This window comes from Fistularia commersonii, chromosome 7 (genome assembly GCF_037954325.1).
Source record: "Fistularia commersonii isolate RoL2024-O1a breed Wild chromosome 7, RoL_Fcom_v1.0, whole genome shotgun sequence".
Classification (NCBI taxonomy): domain Eukaryota; kingdom Metazoa; phylum Chordata; class Actinopteri; order Syngnathiformes; family Fistulariidae; genus Fistularia; species Fistularia commersonii.
In genome coordinates this window covers 2607432-2625000 of record NC_141290.1, presented here as the reverse complement: position 1 = coordinate 2625000, position 17569 = coordinate 2607432, and the positions used below count along the sequence as shown (strand labels likewise).

At 45.4% G+C, this 17569-nt stretch overlaps 1 protein-coding gene across 11 annotated transcripts in view; it reads right to left on the bottom strand.

Moving 5' to 3' along the window:
• Positions 1-17569, bottom strand: part of LOC147232334 (unconventional myosin-IXAa-like) — a 164909-nt gene that overhangs the window by 3461 nt on the left and 143879 nt on the right. For 6 of the 11 annotated variants that reach the window (XM_086149118.1, XM_086149116.1, XM_086149113.1 and 3 more), the window contains 18 exons: positions 17484-17562; positions 15124-15324; positions 14014-14111; positions 13671-13771; positions 13253-13473; positions 11397-11513; positions 10916-11104; positions 10776-10823; positions 10581-10692; positions 9195-9256; positions 8013-8205; positions 5491-5619; positions 5302-5407; positions 3671-3802; positions 3438-3561; positions 2046-2066; positions 1517-1725; positions 15-157 (listed from right to left, as the gene is read on the bottom strand). In XM_086149118.1, the coding sequence (XP_086005244.1) occupies positions 15-157; positions 1517-1725; positions 2046-2066; positions 3438-3561; positions 3671-3802; positions 5302-5407; positions 5491-5619; positions 8013-8205; positions 9195-9256; positions 10581-10692; positions 10776-10823; positions 10916-11104; positions 11397-11513; positions 13253-13473; positions 13671-13771; positions 14014-14111; positions 15124-15324; positions 17484-17562 (2285 nt within the window). The remainder of the gene's footprint in view (positions 1-14; positions 158-1516; positions 1726-2045; positions 2067-3437; positions 3562-3670; positions 3803-5301; positions 5408-5490; positions 5620-8012; positions 8206-9194; positions 9257-10580; positions 10693-10775; positions 10824-10915; positions 11105-11396; positions 11514-13252; positions 13474-13670; positions 13772-14013; positions 14112-15123; positions 15325-17483; positions 17563-17569) is intronic. The other 5 variants (XM_086149117.1, XM_086149124.1, XM_086149121.1 and 2 more) reach the window with 3 other exon arrangements.

Here is a 17569-nt window from a genome sequence, read left to right as displayed (position 1 = left end):
ACACACACACATACCTGAAAGGTCACACGCCGCCCCCTCCGTCTCCGCGGCGATGTTCTCCGAGCTGTCAGCCGTGCCAATTGACGCTTCGGATTCGGGGGTGTCGTCGTCCGACACCCGCGGCTCCAGGATTAGCATCTCGTATGTGAGCTCCTCCCTGTCCCAGCACACACACACACACACACACACACACATTTGCCGTGTAAGAGGCATAAGAACTCGAAAGAGTTTCTTACCCCTGATATTTATCTTATTTATATTAATTCTTCATTGCTTACAGCAGAAAGCCAACTCACATAAGCCCCCTACAGGTGAGGCACAGTATTGTCTGCCTCACCTCATGACTCTTCCCTACAGTTTATTTTCCAATCAGGGAGAATAATCGTATCACGCACCATCAGGTTAAAGACATTACACAGCTTGTAGGAGATGGCGGTGTGAATAATAATATGATAAATATTTTGACAAAAAGGCTATAGGCAATCATGTGCCAAGCAGCCCAGTTTGTGAGGGACTGTGCAGAGGTGAGCTCGTCTGCCGCACCTTTGCTTCAATTTGATCAGAAAATTCAGCAATTTGTTGGATATTAAAAACAGAAAATACAATTATGAATCAGATCAGTAGAAAAATGTGTACATTTATCTTGTTATCACTGTTTTTTTTCAATTTTCATTTTATTACAGGTGAGGCAGAGACTCACCTTGCCTCCCCTGACCTTCACACAACTATTCACCCTCTCATTTACGCGTCACATCGACTTACGGTAGAACTCGGTCTTACAAACGAATTGTGAGTTTGCGATCAAATTGTGAATCGAGCTGCACGAACACGTCTCGTGTTGTTGCGTTGTAGCCTAGTGGAAGTTGTACTTGCTACTCCATGTCGTTTACAATAATTTTATAGTCCTGTGAAATGCTTTTTTGTGCTTTTTCCAGTAAGTTAGCCCTCCCATAAAGTTTAAGATGCTCGTGATAGCGATGTTACGAAGAAGAATTCAAGCCGATATGAAGAAGGAAGTAATAGCTAAAGGTAAGAGGGGTGTTGGTGTCACAGATAGCTAAGCTAACTATTTGTACAATACTGGAGAACAAAGATGCGCTAAAGACGGTTGATGTGGCTAAAAGGGGCGACAACGTTAACCAAGCAAAGATCTCAAGTCTAAGAAGAAGTAGAAAAGTGATTGTGACTTCAGATGAATGACAGACGCTGGAGTTAGCATTAGCATTAGCGGGGGTCTCATGTGCCGGAAGAATTTTATGATTTAGTGAAGGAAACAAAGAGTCCAAGTGAGAGAGAGAGAGAGAGTCAAAACACAGCAATAATTAAGGTTATCTTGAATTCCTGTCTGTATTTTTTCCACAAATAACACAAAACTGTTTCCAAAGAGTGCATCTTGTTTTTGGGGTCTTGAGAACGGATCAATGGGGTTTCATTTATTCGATTTGCGAACGAAATTCTCCCGTACAACATTTCACCCTCTCATCCAGAGACATGCAACACGAACTCGACAACCTACTTCTCTTTCTGCAGGCTCTCGATCTGCTCGGTGAGAATCCGCTCTTCCTGTTGCATCGCCAGCTGCTGCTGCTCCGTCAACCCGGTCTCGTCTTCTCCTCCTCCTCCTCCTCCTCCTACCGCCGGTTCCACGTCCGCCACCGCCGCCATTCTGGGGCTGAGCGGCGGCGAGGGCGTGTGGGAGCCGCTGTGCCGGACGCGACTTTTCCCCTGTGAGTCCACAACGTATAAAAAATAAAAAAAAATATGTCATGTGCTTAGAAGGTTGCAAAAAAAGATGTTCAATACAACATTTGTGTAATAAATGTGTTATAACGGTGTAATACCACTGTAATAACAATGTAATAAGACACCGATGAGGCTCGGACAGAAGACACACTCCGGTTCGGCGACAAAACACTGATCGCACGGAGGGACAACACTGCGAGATCACTACAACGCACACACACACACACACACACACCTTCTGCTAAACGCGCACACACGGAAACACACAAACACACACATACACACACGGTAGTGGGAATTACCTTCAGTTTAGCTGTGTGAGGCTGCATGTTAACAAGTTGTAAAGAAAAAGAATAGAAATCAAAATATAGGTCAGCCGTGATACCCGTGACACACACTGATGGGAGGACAGTTGGAAGCCAGGCGGCGGAACGCTAACAAGGCTAACAGGCGCTTCACTTTAAGAATGCAAACAATGATAACAGGCGCTTGGCCCTAAGAACGCTAACAAGGCTAACAGGCGCTTCACCCTAAGAACGCTAACAAGGCTAACAGGCGCTTCACCCTAAGAACGCTAACAAGGCTAACAGGCGCTTCACTTTAAGAACTCTAACAAGGCTAACAGGCGCTTCACCCTAAGAACGCTAACAAGGCTAACAGGCGCTTCACCCTGAGAACGCTAACAAGGCTAACAGGCGCTTCACTTTAAGAACTCTAACAAGGCTAACAGGCGCTTCACCCTGAGAACGCTAACAAGGCTAACAGGCGCTTCACTTTAAGAACTCTAACAAGGCTAACAGGCGCTTCACCCTAAGAACGCTAACAAGGCTAACAGGCGCTTCACCCTGAGAACGCTAACAAGGCTAACAGGCGCTTCACTTTAAGAACTCTAACAAGGCTAACAGACGCTTCGCCCTGAGAATGCAAACAATGCTTACAGGCGCTTGGCCCTTAGAACGCTAACAAGGCTAACAGGCGCTTTGCCCTGAGAACGCTAACAAAGCTAACAGGCTCTAACAGTTGTCATTTGGCCGGCAAAGTTTGTGTGTGGTTTCACGCTGCCACAGCGGTTCGGCTTTGAAGCCACTTTGACTGCCTCGTAACGCTAATCGGATGTTGTAACTGTTAACGCTAGCATCATTTTTAGCAACAGATCATCATCATCTGTCCCTCCAAGGCCGCGATCTCGATCACTCCTGCTTCCCATCTTCTCATCTGTCCTTCTCCATCTCTTCCCGTCCCATCAGGTCGAGACAGAACGCCGCCAACATCTGCAGAAGTTCTGTCAATCATTTTGAACGATTATCACAAAAATGAGTCGCCGTTTAAATAGCACCTTGCTAGCTTGACTTTGCGAACGCCGTTTCACCGGCAAAAGACTTACGATCCCAGAACGCTTCACTTCGGCGGACCGAAACCGATCCGAGGGAAGTACGCGACCTGACCCCTGTTGCTAGGCGACACTACAGCACAGATAGCCCCTGAATTAAAGCGCTAACGGGAACATGTTAGCGACTAGCACAGCTTTCTGAAAGGAAGTAGCGGCGGGGGGTAAGTCAGGGTTAGGGGCCGAGGAGAAGCGCTAACAGTTGTTAGCATCGAAATCAAAGGTACAAAGCGGATCTTGGGGATCTTTCTAGGGCCGAAAACCCCCGTGGCGTGGATCCCAGCCGGTGGTTCACTCCGGAACGTACCATTGACCTCCTGATGTGGGTGAGCCTGCTCTTCGCTTTGCTTTCGGCGAACTCCAGGCTGCTAATGTCCTTCAGGCGAGCTCTGTACTTGCTCATCTGCTCGTTGATGATGAGTTCCACGCACCTGATGGGAAGGAACGTAAAGAAATCAGGTTAGGACGTTCGGTTATTTTGGGAATTCAAAAAAAAAAAATTAGCACCGCCGCGCCGCTTTTGGACGGGTCAGGACGTACGCCGTGGTCTTGCTGATGTCCTGGACGCTCTGCAGCGGGTCGATGGTGTCGGGGCAGCGGAGGACGCACGGGGCGAAGACGATGGCGAGCGCGTTGGCCGACATCCTGTTGGTCTCCTCCTGCAGGGCGATGCTGCAACGCCAAAAAGCAACGCCGACATCATCAACCCGCCGCCGGGAGCCGAAGGTAAACGCAGAAGTTCCCCTCGGTGGGACGCAAGCATGTGAATGAGAGGGCGAATGTCGTATCTCTATATACAGTGTGACAAACGAATGGTTGCAAGTCTACACAACATGGGAACGTTGTCGAAATATTTTTGTCTTGGCAACTGGATCTCAATTTCTTCACTTTAAGATGTTTCAGCCCCTCATCCGAGAGAGTTTCCCAATATAACTATATATATTTACAGTGGCGGGCAATGCATTTCCATTCTCACCCTTAATAACTGTTAAACGGCTAAAAAACTATCAGTCTTTTTAAGATTTCGATCTTCCCCTTTTTATTGTAGGACCTGTGTTTCCCTGCGCACTTGCTCACTAAGTTCTAGATCCACTCTGGTTTCCCCCTCAGGAAAGTTTTGCACAAACTATAATTGTGTTTATGCAGCTCGCTACAGATGCAGCCCGCTCGCTCCGGCTAGTACGCTCTCTGACGATCCAGTCAAAAGGCGTGTGACAGTAAAAAACAGTAAAAAATAAGAGAAAAGGCCGAATGAGAAATAAAAATAAACTATAAAGTGTCTTAAGTAACAAGGCCTTCTAGAAGGCCTTGCTGTCTCAACTCAAACTCTGATTGGTCCAAGCAACAGTTTCATCAACATTTATTTTTCTGTGAAATCTGCCTCCAGGCAGATTTCTTTGACTTTGACCCCGCCTGGCAACAAATAACAGCTGAAATTTTATTGGTTAAATGTTCTTTGGTCAATGAAAATACATGTGTACAGTCCGGGGAAAAGCTATGAAAGGAAGCGGACGGACCATTTGGAATAATTTAATCAGATTCGAGATTCAAAATATAATTAAGATTCAATTGAAATTAAGAATAAGAACAACTTTATTTATCCCGAACGAAATTGTTGTGCCAGAGTTATAAGAAAAATATAACAATAATGAATAATAGTAGAAAATTGTTTAAACAGTAAAAATAAGAGAAAAGGCAGAATACGAAATAAAAATAATCTATAAAGTGTCTTCAGTAACAAGTGAAAAACTATAGCGTCTTAAGTAACAAGTGAAGATAAGGAGTGCACCAATATTGTACGGGTAGCTGTTATGAAATGAAATATTTTACAGTTATGAACATATATACAGATAAATTATGACAATTTAAAATTATTGCAATTCATAATTTAAAATAAAAGAAATCAGTGTGTGCGTCAGTTTTTTTTTAGGCCAGCAGAGAGGGCCTTGAAGGCCCTGATGGCCCACCACTGTATATTTATAACTAACAGTATCATCCCGGTCTTGCTTCCTTCAGCGGTTGATGTGGATGTCTTAACGATATTGTAATTGTCTATTTACATTTATATTCAGATGTATTGTAAACAAACCCAATGTAAACATCCGAGCGTCGAAAACGGCGTCCGAAAAAGCGAGAGGACGTTAAACCCCGCCCCCCTTCTCGGCGCTCACCGGACCAGATGGAAGATGAGGCGCTCCAGCGTGCTGAGGTGGGTCCTGCTGAGCTGGTCGATGACCGAGTAAACACCCCGGATCATCTCACGCTTGTCCGCTTGACCTGGGAACGGAAGGTCGGGCGTCAATCCGAAGGTCGGACAGGCAACGACAAGATGGCGGCGGCGGCGGCGGCGGCGAGCTCACCCATGGCTCGGAGGAACTCCTCGTACAGTTCAAAGGTCATGAGCGGGCTGGGCAGGTCGCGGAGCCACTGTTTGAGCACGCTGGCGATGACGTGGATGTTGTACTCATCCAGGCTCACGCTGCTCACGTCTGTTGGGGGGCGGAGCCAGGGTTACCGTGACAACCAATCAACAAATCACTGTTCTTACATTTTCATTTAATTAAAAATCTCCTGTCCGTGTTTCATTATTCAGTTACTACACACTTTTACGGCAGATATTGACAGCGGGTTAACTCGATTAATCTCGATTAATCTCGATTAATTAGTCGCATCACCTAAGAATAAGAACAACTTTATTCATCCCGAAGGAAATTGTTGTGCCAGAGTTTCAAGTAAAATATAACAATGATAAATAATAGTAGGAAATTGTATAAACAATAAAAAAAAATGGGGAGAGAATAAGAAATACAAATAAAACTATAAAGTGTTAAAGTCAAGGCTATAAAGTCTTGACTTAAAGATAAGATAAGAATAAGAAGCACTTTATTTATCCCAAAGGAAATTGTTGTGCCAGAGTTTCAAGTAAAACATAAAAACAATAAATAATAGTTGGTAATTGTATAAACAGTAAAAAAAAAATGGGAGAATAATGGGAGACTAAGAAATACAAATAAAACTATAAAGTGTCAAAGTCAAGGCTATAAAGTCTTGACTTTAAGATAAGATAAGATAAGATAAGAATAAGAATAAGAACAACTTTATTTATCCCGAAGGAAATTGTTGTGCCAGAGTTTCAAGTAAAACATAATAATAATAAATAATAGTAGGAAATTGTATAAACAATTAAAAAAAAATGGGGAGAGAATAAGAAATACAAATAAAACTATAAAGTGTCAATGTCAAGGCTATAAAGTCTTGGCTTTAAGATGAGATAAGATAAGATAAGATAAGAACAATAATAAATAATAGTAGGAAATTGTATAAACAGTAAAAAAAATTAAAAAAAAAATAAAAAAAGGAAAAAAATGGAAAAAAAGCACTGGTCTTATTTATTAATTCATTTGTTTGTTTCCGGCGCTCAGGGCCGCGGGAGCCGTCTTCGTAAAATGTCCTTGGTAGTTGTGATTGAACAAGAGTTCAGTTGCTTCACCGTGTCATGGATTTTTTAACTATTTTATCTCAATTTATATCGTGGATTCTGACCACAGGTTTTTGCTGTATAAACGTATGCTTATATATATCAACCTTCTCCATCTAACCCTATTCTCTGTATCCTCCTCTCACACCAACTACCTTCATATTCTCCCTCATTACATCCATAAATCTTCTCTTTGGTCTTCCTCAAGACCTCCAATTCCAGCATCCGTCTACCAATATATTCTCTATCCCTCCTCTGTCCATGACCCAACCATCTCAGTCTGGCTTCTCTGACCTTCTCTGCAAAACATCTAACATGTGCTGTTCCTCTGATGGACTCATTCCTGATCCTCTCCATCCTGGTCACTCCCAAAGAGAACCTCAACATCTTCATCTCTGCAACCTCTAGTTCTGCCTGCTGTCTTTTGGTCATTGTAACAGTTTCTAGACCAAACATCATCGCTGGTCTCACCACTGTCTTGTACACCTTTCCTTTTATTCAGTCTTCTATCTCTTTGTACCTGAGACACTTTCCGACTTGCTTGAACCCGTCTCTTAACCTCTTTTCCACACTCTCCTACGCTCTGGATTGTTGACCCCAAGTACCTGAAATTTGTCAACTTCTTGATCTCCACTCCCTGTAGCCTCACTGTTCCACCCAAGTTCCTCTCATTCACACACATCTATTCTGTCTTGCTTCAACTAATCATCATTCTTCTCCTTTCCAGAGCATACCTCCACCTCTCTAGATGTTCCTCTACCTGTTTTCTGCTCTCACTACAGATCACAATGTCATCTGCAAACATCATGGTCCATGGAGATTCCTGTCTAGCCTCATCTGTCAGCCTGTCCATCACCATTGCAAACAAGAAAGGTCTCAGAGCTGATCCCTGGTGGGAGTCCCACCTCCACCATGAACTTCTCTGTTACCCCTCTGGCACACCTTACCACTGTCTCCCAGCAAGCATACATGTCCTGCACCAGTCTAAGATACTTCTCTGCTACTCCAGACTTACTCCGAGTTCCTCTCTTGGCATCCTGCCGTATGCTTTTTTTTAGGTCTACAAGAACACAATGCAGCTCCCTTTGACCTCTCTGTCCTTCTCTATTAGCACTTGCAAACATGCACTCTATTATTGTTTTGTTCATCTAAAGCCACCGTGGAGAAACGTCTTCCCGATTCCTGTATCGAGAAATTGACAATTAAACTGACTTTTGTGTTTAAAAGCTTGGGAGAAGCTCAGTCGAGGATATAAAGGAAGACGACAACAATATCAGGACGTCCAACAAATAAGGCCATTGTAAGAATGGCGTCCCCATCGGCCCTGTGGATCTGCAGAGGGAAGAACATCTCACTGGACACCAACACCGTCCGCACAAAGGCCTAAACGCTTCACGTTGTCACCTGTGTCCAATCCCTGCCGGAGCTCCTTGATCTTATTGGTGGAGCCCGACTTCCTGTAGATGCCCTCGGTGTAGAGGCCGTGCATCTCGATGTAGTTGATGAGCTTCTCCACCAACTGTGGCACCGTCCGCTCTTCGCTTGTCAGACGGGACAGCTCCACGCCAAACTGCCGTGACGACAGTTCCGGGTCATACTGGTATGCCACACACACACACAAACAAACACACACACACATACAGTCATCAGTCAAGGTTGGTTAAGCTAATTTCCCTGATTCTCTTTGAAACAGAAAAATCGGCATGAAATTAAAATGAAAAGTTGACCCGAAAATAGGTGAAAATTAGACAGAAAAAATTGAGATGATTCGACTTTCAAATTTCAAATGATCTTGGAGCTCCGCAGACGATGGTTACACCCATCAGCGGGATCCACAACAACTTTGAACATTCTGTCGTCACCGACAATCCCGTCGGAAGAGTTCCCTGGTAAACCGGGTGTCTGACTCACGACTGAATGGACGATGAGGTTCACTGACCGCTGACAAAGCCGGGAGGCATACGATGGACACAAACAACCCAAAACTAATGTGACTTACAGAAGAACGTTGACAGGCTACGTACCAAACGGACTGGTCCATATGGCAATGTCATATTTAGCAATACGATCCCCAATTGAGGGAGTGGATGACTTTGTCTTCCCGGGTAGCGCCACGAACAAAGACCAGTGTGCAAGCAAAGGCATCAGAGGGCCTCCAAAGCCTTGAATACCCTTTTCCCAAACTAAAAGAATATCCTGAAGTCCAAATCATACTCCACAAGAACTAAGTGAAGGTCTGCAAGGGTCAAGTGAAGACGGCGTAGCGGTATGCGCCTGGATGTCGGATTGTTGCCAAGAGGGAGTTTGACAACGACCTGCCGGAGAAAGATCTGCCCAATCCCTTGGCAGAAAAAGAGGCGGCGCACAAAAGGGCAGATAGTAACCGAAGAGATGAGCTTCAAGGGAAGAGCCGACCCGGACGCCCAGGAGCGACGCAACGCAGGACGGTTACTTCAGTGCCGAAAGAGGGGGTTATTCACGGCCACGGGTTCGATTGACGGCGGACAACCGGGAGGTGGAGGAGCACCGTCGGAGCTTTGCATCCCACCGGGATCCATCATGTATCCCGTCCGGTTCAAGACTGACCTTTTTGCTGCACTTGGTGGTCATCCTGGAGCAGCACTTCCTGTGGCAGGCGTAGCGACACACTGGAAGCAAACAGCAAAAGCACCGCGGTTACACTGATGGTTCTTATTCACTGGCCTGGGGATTCGGGCGGCCGCCCGGGCGTATCGGATGCCTTCGGAAAGAAGGGAGGCGGAGCTTTTAATCAGATAGAAGACGGATCTACTGGGAAAGGGAGAGGTTTAATCCAATTCTTTACGACACAGTGAAGACAGCGTACGAGTCATGTGCGAGCAGAGGGTTGGGAGGAAATACAAAACTGAGCAATGGATGCCGGCTGAAACTGAAGTCTTACATCTAGAGCAGGGGTGTCAAACTCTTTTTCACCGAGGGTCACATCGGCAGAATGGTTGCCCTCAAAGGGCCACATGTAAAAGTAAAGGTATAAATGTAAACAAATGTCATGTAAATTAATGTAACTGCTCCTTACTCATTCAAATCCAAAATGTTACATATGCATTCCCATATTACTTGAAATAGCTTACAATCTGCATCAAAGTTTCCTGGACATTTAGGGATTCCACTTGTTGGGGTTGTGGATACACTGCCATCTAATGGCGGTATGCCCTCACTTTGTGGGTCACATGGAGGGAAATGGGAAATGTAGTTTAGGGTTAATGCACATGTCTGACTTTTCAAGATAATCAGACCATCTAAGAAGTTCTCGCGGGCCATAGAAAATGATGTGACGGGCCACATTTGGCCCGCGAGCCTCGAGTTTGACACAGGTGATCTAGAGGAAATAGCAGAACATCCAAAAATGATGGCGGAGATACGGGAGTCACTTAATTGAAGGTTACTTTTAAGCAAAGTATGCAATGTCTATTTGAGTCCTTCTTGTATTTATGCAAAAAAACAAAAAAAACAAAAAAAACAAAAATGCCGTTCTGTCTGTGCGTCGTCATCCTTGAACAAAAATATTTGGAAATGTTTTATTTTGATGTTACAAGATCACAAAAATCTTCTCATTTTAAAATAAAATTTAAAATGACATGTTAGAAACAAATGAATTAAAATAAAATATATTTTAATGAAATAATTGTTATTTTATTTAAAACCGTTATTTTCAAAAGCCTCAAGAGCCGAGGGTTGCCGACCCCTGACTTAGACCACGGTAGTTCCGATTTGTGTCGGATATAGCTTCCATTGCTAAGCTAACTAGCATTAACTATCTGAGAGATCAGGCTGGAACCCCTTGATTCTTACCTTCTTATACCAGAAAGTACTTTCTGGCAGCCGCTACAGTGGAAGTACAATGAAATGCAGTAAAGTGTTGTAGCACAACATGCTTGTTTTACCACGCTAGAACCTCAAATATGTATTTCCGAATTTTAACTGGCATCTTACGCTTGCAGACGCAGGCTCGGTCCATCATCCAGATGAGCGAGGAGCAGTACTCGCAGTACGTGGGGATGCTGTACTGGGTGGACTTGAAGATGTGGCCGTTGTGCTCCTCCACCTGCGGGTGCAGAAGGGGTCGGAGTGAAGGGCGGTTGACAAGGAAGACTCCCTTCGCTTCCACCCCTTTAAGAGTCAACTCACAATGTCGGTTTCCTTTTTCCGTGACTTCTTGCGCTCTCGTTTGGGAGCCTGGGGAACACATGTAGTATTACAGCGCTGCAAAAAAAAAGACATCACGGTCCAAAATTCATCCATTCGTGCTTGAAAAGAACGGTTCGCACCCTCCCGATCGTTCCCTCCATGGGCTTGTACTCCGTCATGAACTCGTCCAGGAACACCTTGAAGGTGTTGACCCAAACCTTGACGGGCGACTCGCTCCAGTCCCTCTGCTCCAGGCGCATGGTTTTCTCCAGGATGTGCTCGAAAAGGGCGTAGAGGTCCTTGTAGCGGATGCTCCGCCCGTCGTCCATCTGGCGGTAGGAGAGAATTCAGACCGACTGTAAGCCTTCGACATGTTTCTGGATTTGTCATCTGACCTCTTGTCTGGCGTCCCTTGTCTTTCTAATGTTAACACCGAATTTGCACGAGTTGACAGAATACCGCAGTTCACGTCATTCCAGGATCCCCGGTTCGACTTCCGACAACGGTTGTTTGTCTCTATGACGTACGAACAAGAGGGCGTATGCTTGTCGAGGCGGTCCGCAACCACAAGATAAGCGGTGTAGACAATGAATGAATGACCGACGCGCTCGGAGGACTCACCGCCAGCGCGGTGGAGTACGAGTTGAAGATGTTGATCCTGAACTCCTTCAGCGCTTTCTTGAAGACCACGTCCACCATGGTGTCCTTCTTCCCGTTCTCAGACTCCAAGTCGGCGATCTGGACGGACGGAAAAACACCCGAGTCAGTCCGAGCGCCGCGGGACCGGGATTCCGCTTCAAAACTGGAGTAGAATTGCAGGGTGAGGTGCCAATTTTGAAATTCAGTCGCATGAATACCTGAGGAGACCCAGGAGAGGATTCAATACCTTGTGTGTGTGTGTGTGTGTGTGTGTTCTATGTGCAAGAAGTTTCAGTTCAAGCTACATAAATAACAGCTTGCTGTAAATCTAGCTATTGGGGCAAGAGGCCAAGGCAAGATTGGCCTTGGACTCAAGAGTCTGCGAGACTCATCGGGCTCTGTCTTCAAATTAAATATTTCAATCCGAATTGTTCCATTTATGTCGCTTTTTTTTTTTTCTTTTCCAAAAGAAAAAGAAAGAAAGGCAAAAAGTTCAATGAAGATGAAGAAGAAGGGGCCTCCATGCTGGTGACAAATGACCTCCCAAAAAATTTCCTAAAGACTCCAGACACTGCGGGATGCACTGATGCTAGCAAAAAAAACAAAAAAACAAAACTTATCATCGAATCGCTGGAAAAAATACACACACACACACACACACACACACACACACACATGCAGAATTCCATGAAAAGCAGCAAGAGCCTTTCAAAAAAGTTTGCAGACCATTGCGGTACATTATCATTATTTTACTTCTAGGAATGGTATCGGTAAGAGATTTTCAGGAATAAATTTCCTCGGATCATGAGGTCATGTGACAGAGTGAGTGTTAAGGCACATTCAAGCTCGACGTTAAATGCGCCTTCTGTCCGTCCTCCGAGAGCTTGCGGGGAGTTGTATGCTCGGGGAGCAAAGAAAAAGAAGTAACCAAAACCAGGGAGAAGAATTCTCCGTCCAGATGCCGGTCACTACAACCCTGCCTCTGTTTGTGTCCCTTTCTTAGAAGGTACCTCAACACCAGCTCCTCCATCATCGCCATGTTTGCTATTGTCCGAAGAACTTGCAACCGAGATAAGAACTCTACGCTGCCCAGGGTGAACGCACTGCTTAACAGGGGGAGATGCTTGCAGATGTTTAAATCGGACATAGCTATGCGTCATATAACCCGTGCACTCAGGGTGAGGGCTCATTCACACTCGATGTTAAATGTGCCTTCTATCCGTCCTCCAGGAGCTTGCGGGGAGAGTTGTATGCTCGGGGAGCAAAGAAAAAGAAGTAACCAAAACCAGGGAGAAGAATTCTCCGTCCAGATGCCGGTCACTACAACCCTGCTTCTGTTTGTGTCCCTTTCTTAGAAGGTACCTTAACACCAGCTCCTCAGTCATCGCTACATTTGCTATTGTCCGAAGAACTCGCAATGAGGATATGGACTCTACGCTGCCCAGAGTGGATGCACTGCTTAACAGGGGGAGATGTTTGCAGATGTTTAAATCGGACATAGCTATGCATCATATGACCCGTGTGTTAAGGGTGAGTGTTAGGGCTCATTCACACTCGATGTTAAATGTGCCTTCTGTCCGTCCTCCAGGAGCTTGCGGGGAGAGTTGTATGCTCGAGGAGCAAGGAGGAAGAAGTAACCAAAACTGGCAAAACCGGGGAGTAGAATTCTCCGTCTGCATGGTGTCTACTACCCTGCTTCTGTTTGGGTCACTTTCTTAGAAGGTACCTTATCACCAGCTCGTTTGCTATTGTCCGAAGGAACTCAGAACCAGGAAGTCAACTCTGCGCTACCCCTAGTGGACGCACTGCTTAAAACTGGGAGTGCGTGGGCGGCCAACCTTCTTCATGAGGAAGTCGTTCATGGTGCGGTAGTCGTGGGCCGAGGTGAGGATGTGCAGCGCATCGTTCTGCCATTGGGCGGGTTCTAGAGCAATGCTGCTGATCTTGACACTGCGCCGGCGCCTCATCTTCGGGGACAGTTCTTTGTTCTCCCTGCCGTCCCGGACGCCCCGCTGAGGTGCCGTTTCCAGGTCTGGACTGTGAGAAGGGGAAGTACCTTCTGGAGGGAGAGGAGGAAATGACCTCATTAATAGCCCAACAAAGAGGTACCGGCATGCTGGCAACATTAGCTAGTTAGCTTGAAAACTGCAACAAATAACCATAATCATTGCAAAAGGCAATACTTGCAAAAAAAATGCATAAAACAGAATGAGGTGTTTCATGTTTTTTTTTTTTTTTAATTTAAATTTCTTTTACCATGGGTCTCTCGAGGCTCGGTCCTGCTGGGCTGCTTCTCCCGGGACAGTTTTTTCTCGCTGTGTTTGGTTTTACTCCAGAATCTCATCTTCCCCCTCATCCTGTTTAATCCCACCAGGTGGATGCAAAGTCAACACATTTCAAGCAAACACGAAATAACAAAATCACAGACGCGAACCAAAGTCTATTGCAGGGTGTCCAGGTTGTAACCGCACAGGACTCAAGAACCTTAGACTACAATTCAATATGCTAAGCTAACTAGCCGAGTACCTAGGAATCCTTAAAGAGCAGGAAGATTCAAATAGCAAGAAAATAAATCAATCCAAATTGAGGCGGAGTCTACCTTCCGTCATGGCTGGAGGTTTTCCTGAGCACCTCCACCTTGCCTAGGTCTCCTGACGACATGGTCTTATGGATCTTCTTCTGGTCTTTGTGCGAAGCCTGGAGGTTTCAGAGGACAGACCCTCGTAAGACAGAAGCCAGAGACATCATCTCCGGAGGGCGACTGGGTTTCCGACCGGCCCGGGATACTGCTCAGCGTCCTCCAAGAAGACCTAAACTCCACTTTCTCTAACGTTTAAATAATTGACGCTGCAGACCCGCAAAGTACTGCTTAAAAAAAAAAAGGGACTCTACTGTCAGATGCGAGTGTGAGACGGAGACGGGGAGGTCATGCTAGTTACAACTTGGTTAGAAAGTGTCGTTAGTCAGTAGTTACTCGGTTCAGATGTTTGCAGCATGCGGCCACGGGACGACGGCAACTTTCAGGGTGCATGTTTTGTGTTTAAAAACATGAACGTCGCCTCTCAGTCGTCGCCGTAGACGTCGGTCAATTGTTACGATAGACGACGGCGCAGGGATACCTTCGGGTTTTAGCATTTTGAACTTTAATCTTCCATTTTTCCCACTCAGGCTCAAATGTTAGCATCGCGCGGCTAAAGTTTTCAAGAGTGCGAGAACAAAGAACAAATATGCTAATTCAACCTGATGAGTGCTAACGCACATTCACCCTCATTGTTAAATGCACCTTCTATCTGTCTGTCCCTTGGCGCTTGCGGCGAGACTTGTATGCTCGGGGAGCAAGGAACTCATTCGACCTGATACTTTTGATCCACTGCTAATTGTTAGCAACTCGCACTCTTGCCAAATGACAGGGCTATTTTAACCGCGGAGGAAAACATGCGATTAAACTCCAAAATGTTCAAGTATCCCCGAATAAAGAGAGATGCTCTTCAGACAGGAAGAGACGTGAGGTCCGGCTGGAGAAGGTCATTCAGTGCAGACCGGCCGCGCGGGACGGCCTGTCCGAGCAGAGCTCAGCGGTGAGGTTAGCAATGTTAAAAGGCTCCTCCCCTGCGCCGCCTAGCGAGGATTCCGGAGAAGACGGGGCGGTGGAGCGGACAGGAAGCTTGACTGGAGGTCATGGGACCTCCGAGGTTTTTTGGGGATTTACCATATCGGAGTCACTGTGACAGTCGGCCTCGGGGCGGGCGCGGGGGGGCGACAGGGAAGGGGGCAGCGTGAGGGAATGGGCGGGGACGTAGTACTCGTCATCGTCGTCGGACTGCGTCGCCCCCTCAGAGTTACATCGCGTGAGGAAGTCGGAGCGCGTCCGGGACATGCGCGCTTTCTTTTTTGGGACTGGACGACCCACCTGCTCCCAGGCAACCACAGGAACATCAGGTCAGCGACCATGCGTGTGAGTGTGTGTGTAGGTGTGTGCGCTGCTTGGACCTAGAAACCTTAGTTAACCTTTCATAAAGTTGTGTAAAATACTGCCAAAGTGGCTAAGTGAGGTGACACCAGAGTGGCTTTAGGTAGTGTACCGGTTTTTGCCAATGAACCAATGGTCCACTGCTGGAGGTGCGGCCTCCAGATGTTCCACAATACACAGTCCAGACACCGTCCTGACGGGGCGGTCTGGTTTCAGAACATTTCACGAGGCCGCAAAAATCCGCAAGGTTGAATAACCGAATCCCCAAGAACCGTCGACGAGGAAGATCGCACCGATTCGTCCCCGATGGCCCCTTTAGCACAGTCCCCGAAACCTTTTCAGGAACTAGCTCAGCTCCTGGAACTATAATAGCTCCTACTCCGAGGCGGTTCCAAAGTTCCAAAGAAACTAATTCGGCGTAGGCGATTGTTGATCGGCAGAAGTGATAAGCCACGCCCCTTTCCAGATACAGTCAGTGGAGCGCCATTTTTAAAAACCATACCGGTCGGCTGTCTTTTTCAGGTCAAGCTCTTCTGGCCTACGGTAACCTACAGTAAGCTAACGGCTAATGGGGTTCTTCACAAGGTGAAATGAGAAGATATAAACACTTTGCATGTACGTTGCACCAGCTTCCACCTCCACGTTGTCGTCTTCCTCTTTGTCTTCAGTGGTTTGTTTTTGGCCTTAAGACGAAGACGGTTCCTACTGCGGTCCCTTACTGCCTGTGGGATTGCTAAGCTAACAGGTTCCCCCTGGAGAATGCTACTTCCTGGAACCGAATTCGAGCCGGGAACCTTTAGCTCGCTTTAGCTAACATTTATGGCTCTTCCGCTGACGGCGTCGGGCTCCCGGGCAATTTTGAGTTGAACAAGAAAAAAAAATCACTTTGGAACTGATTTTAAAATACTTGTGATATTTCTTCGTAATAATACTGTGTGATTTTAAAGTAAACAGAAATTAGTTTCGAAGATAAAATTCACGGGTCGGGAGCCGATGGCTTCCGAGCACATCCGGGTCGTTGTAAAGGTGAAGAAATGAATTTTATCAGATAGCCAACTAGTTTATCAGCGTCAACACTAGTCACGGAAAAGATGGCGAAAAGAAAAATAAAAGATGTTTACAGTTAATTCCCGCCTGCGTGGACGGAGGAATTTAAATTTGGCTCTGCGTTACGGCTAATATGCTAGGATAAAACTGCATCGATGAAACGGTGAAATATAAAGCGGCGCTACGAATAAACCCGTGTAGCATCAGAGGTCGCATTAAAAGTAAGACGTATTTAATTTATTATACGATGAAATATATTTAGAAATATTTGGCTTTTATGGCTCCCGCCTTGAATCTCTTGAGTGACATCATTTCATATCTTTGTGCTCATTTTTATGTTTTTTAAATAATCACGGGCCCAGAACCCAGAAAGAAGACGCTTTCTATGGAAACAGTTTATTTTGGTTAATTGTCAGACGACCCAATGGGGATTTTTGGATGTTTTTCTCGATTTCGACCTGTTATTGCGTCGTTTATGGCCTTTATTGACGAGAATATATCTAAAACGTCCTCCGTCAGTGTCCGATATCCGACAAACTCACCTACGATAACCTTCTCCCTCCTACTTTATTGATCTCCTCCAACACTCCGCCATCTTCTACTATTACACTTTTAAAAAAAAATTCTGTTCTATCTTTGGGCGTCCAAAAAAAATGCAAAGTAAATCTTAGCGCTATAATGATAATTATAAAAATAATAAATGACATAATCATTTTTATGCTCATCAGCATCATTATTATTAATACTAATATTCCTAATATGAATAGCAATTATTATTATTATTACCTTCTGTGTAATGAATTAAATGCACAAAATAAAGTACAAAGTTGGGTAAAGTAAGTTTGAATTTTTTTGTTTTTTAATTTTTTTTTTCTTAGAATACCAACCAGAACATTTGCGCTACCAGAATTTGGAATAATAATCAGATTCATAATCCAATTTTTCGCTGTAGATTAATCCCAATTAATTAATCGTGAACTAATTAACTACATGAGTTGTGACCGTGTGTGTGCACATGTGTGTGTGTGTGTGTGTGTGTGTTTGCGTCACACCTCTCTGCCTCTGGACATTTTGGAGTCGTCCCTGAACATGGCCAAAGATCTCTCCTGGTTCACCAAGTCCTTATCTGACCTGGAAA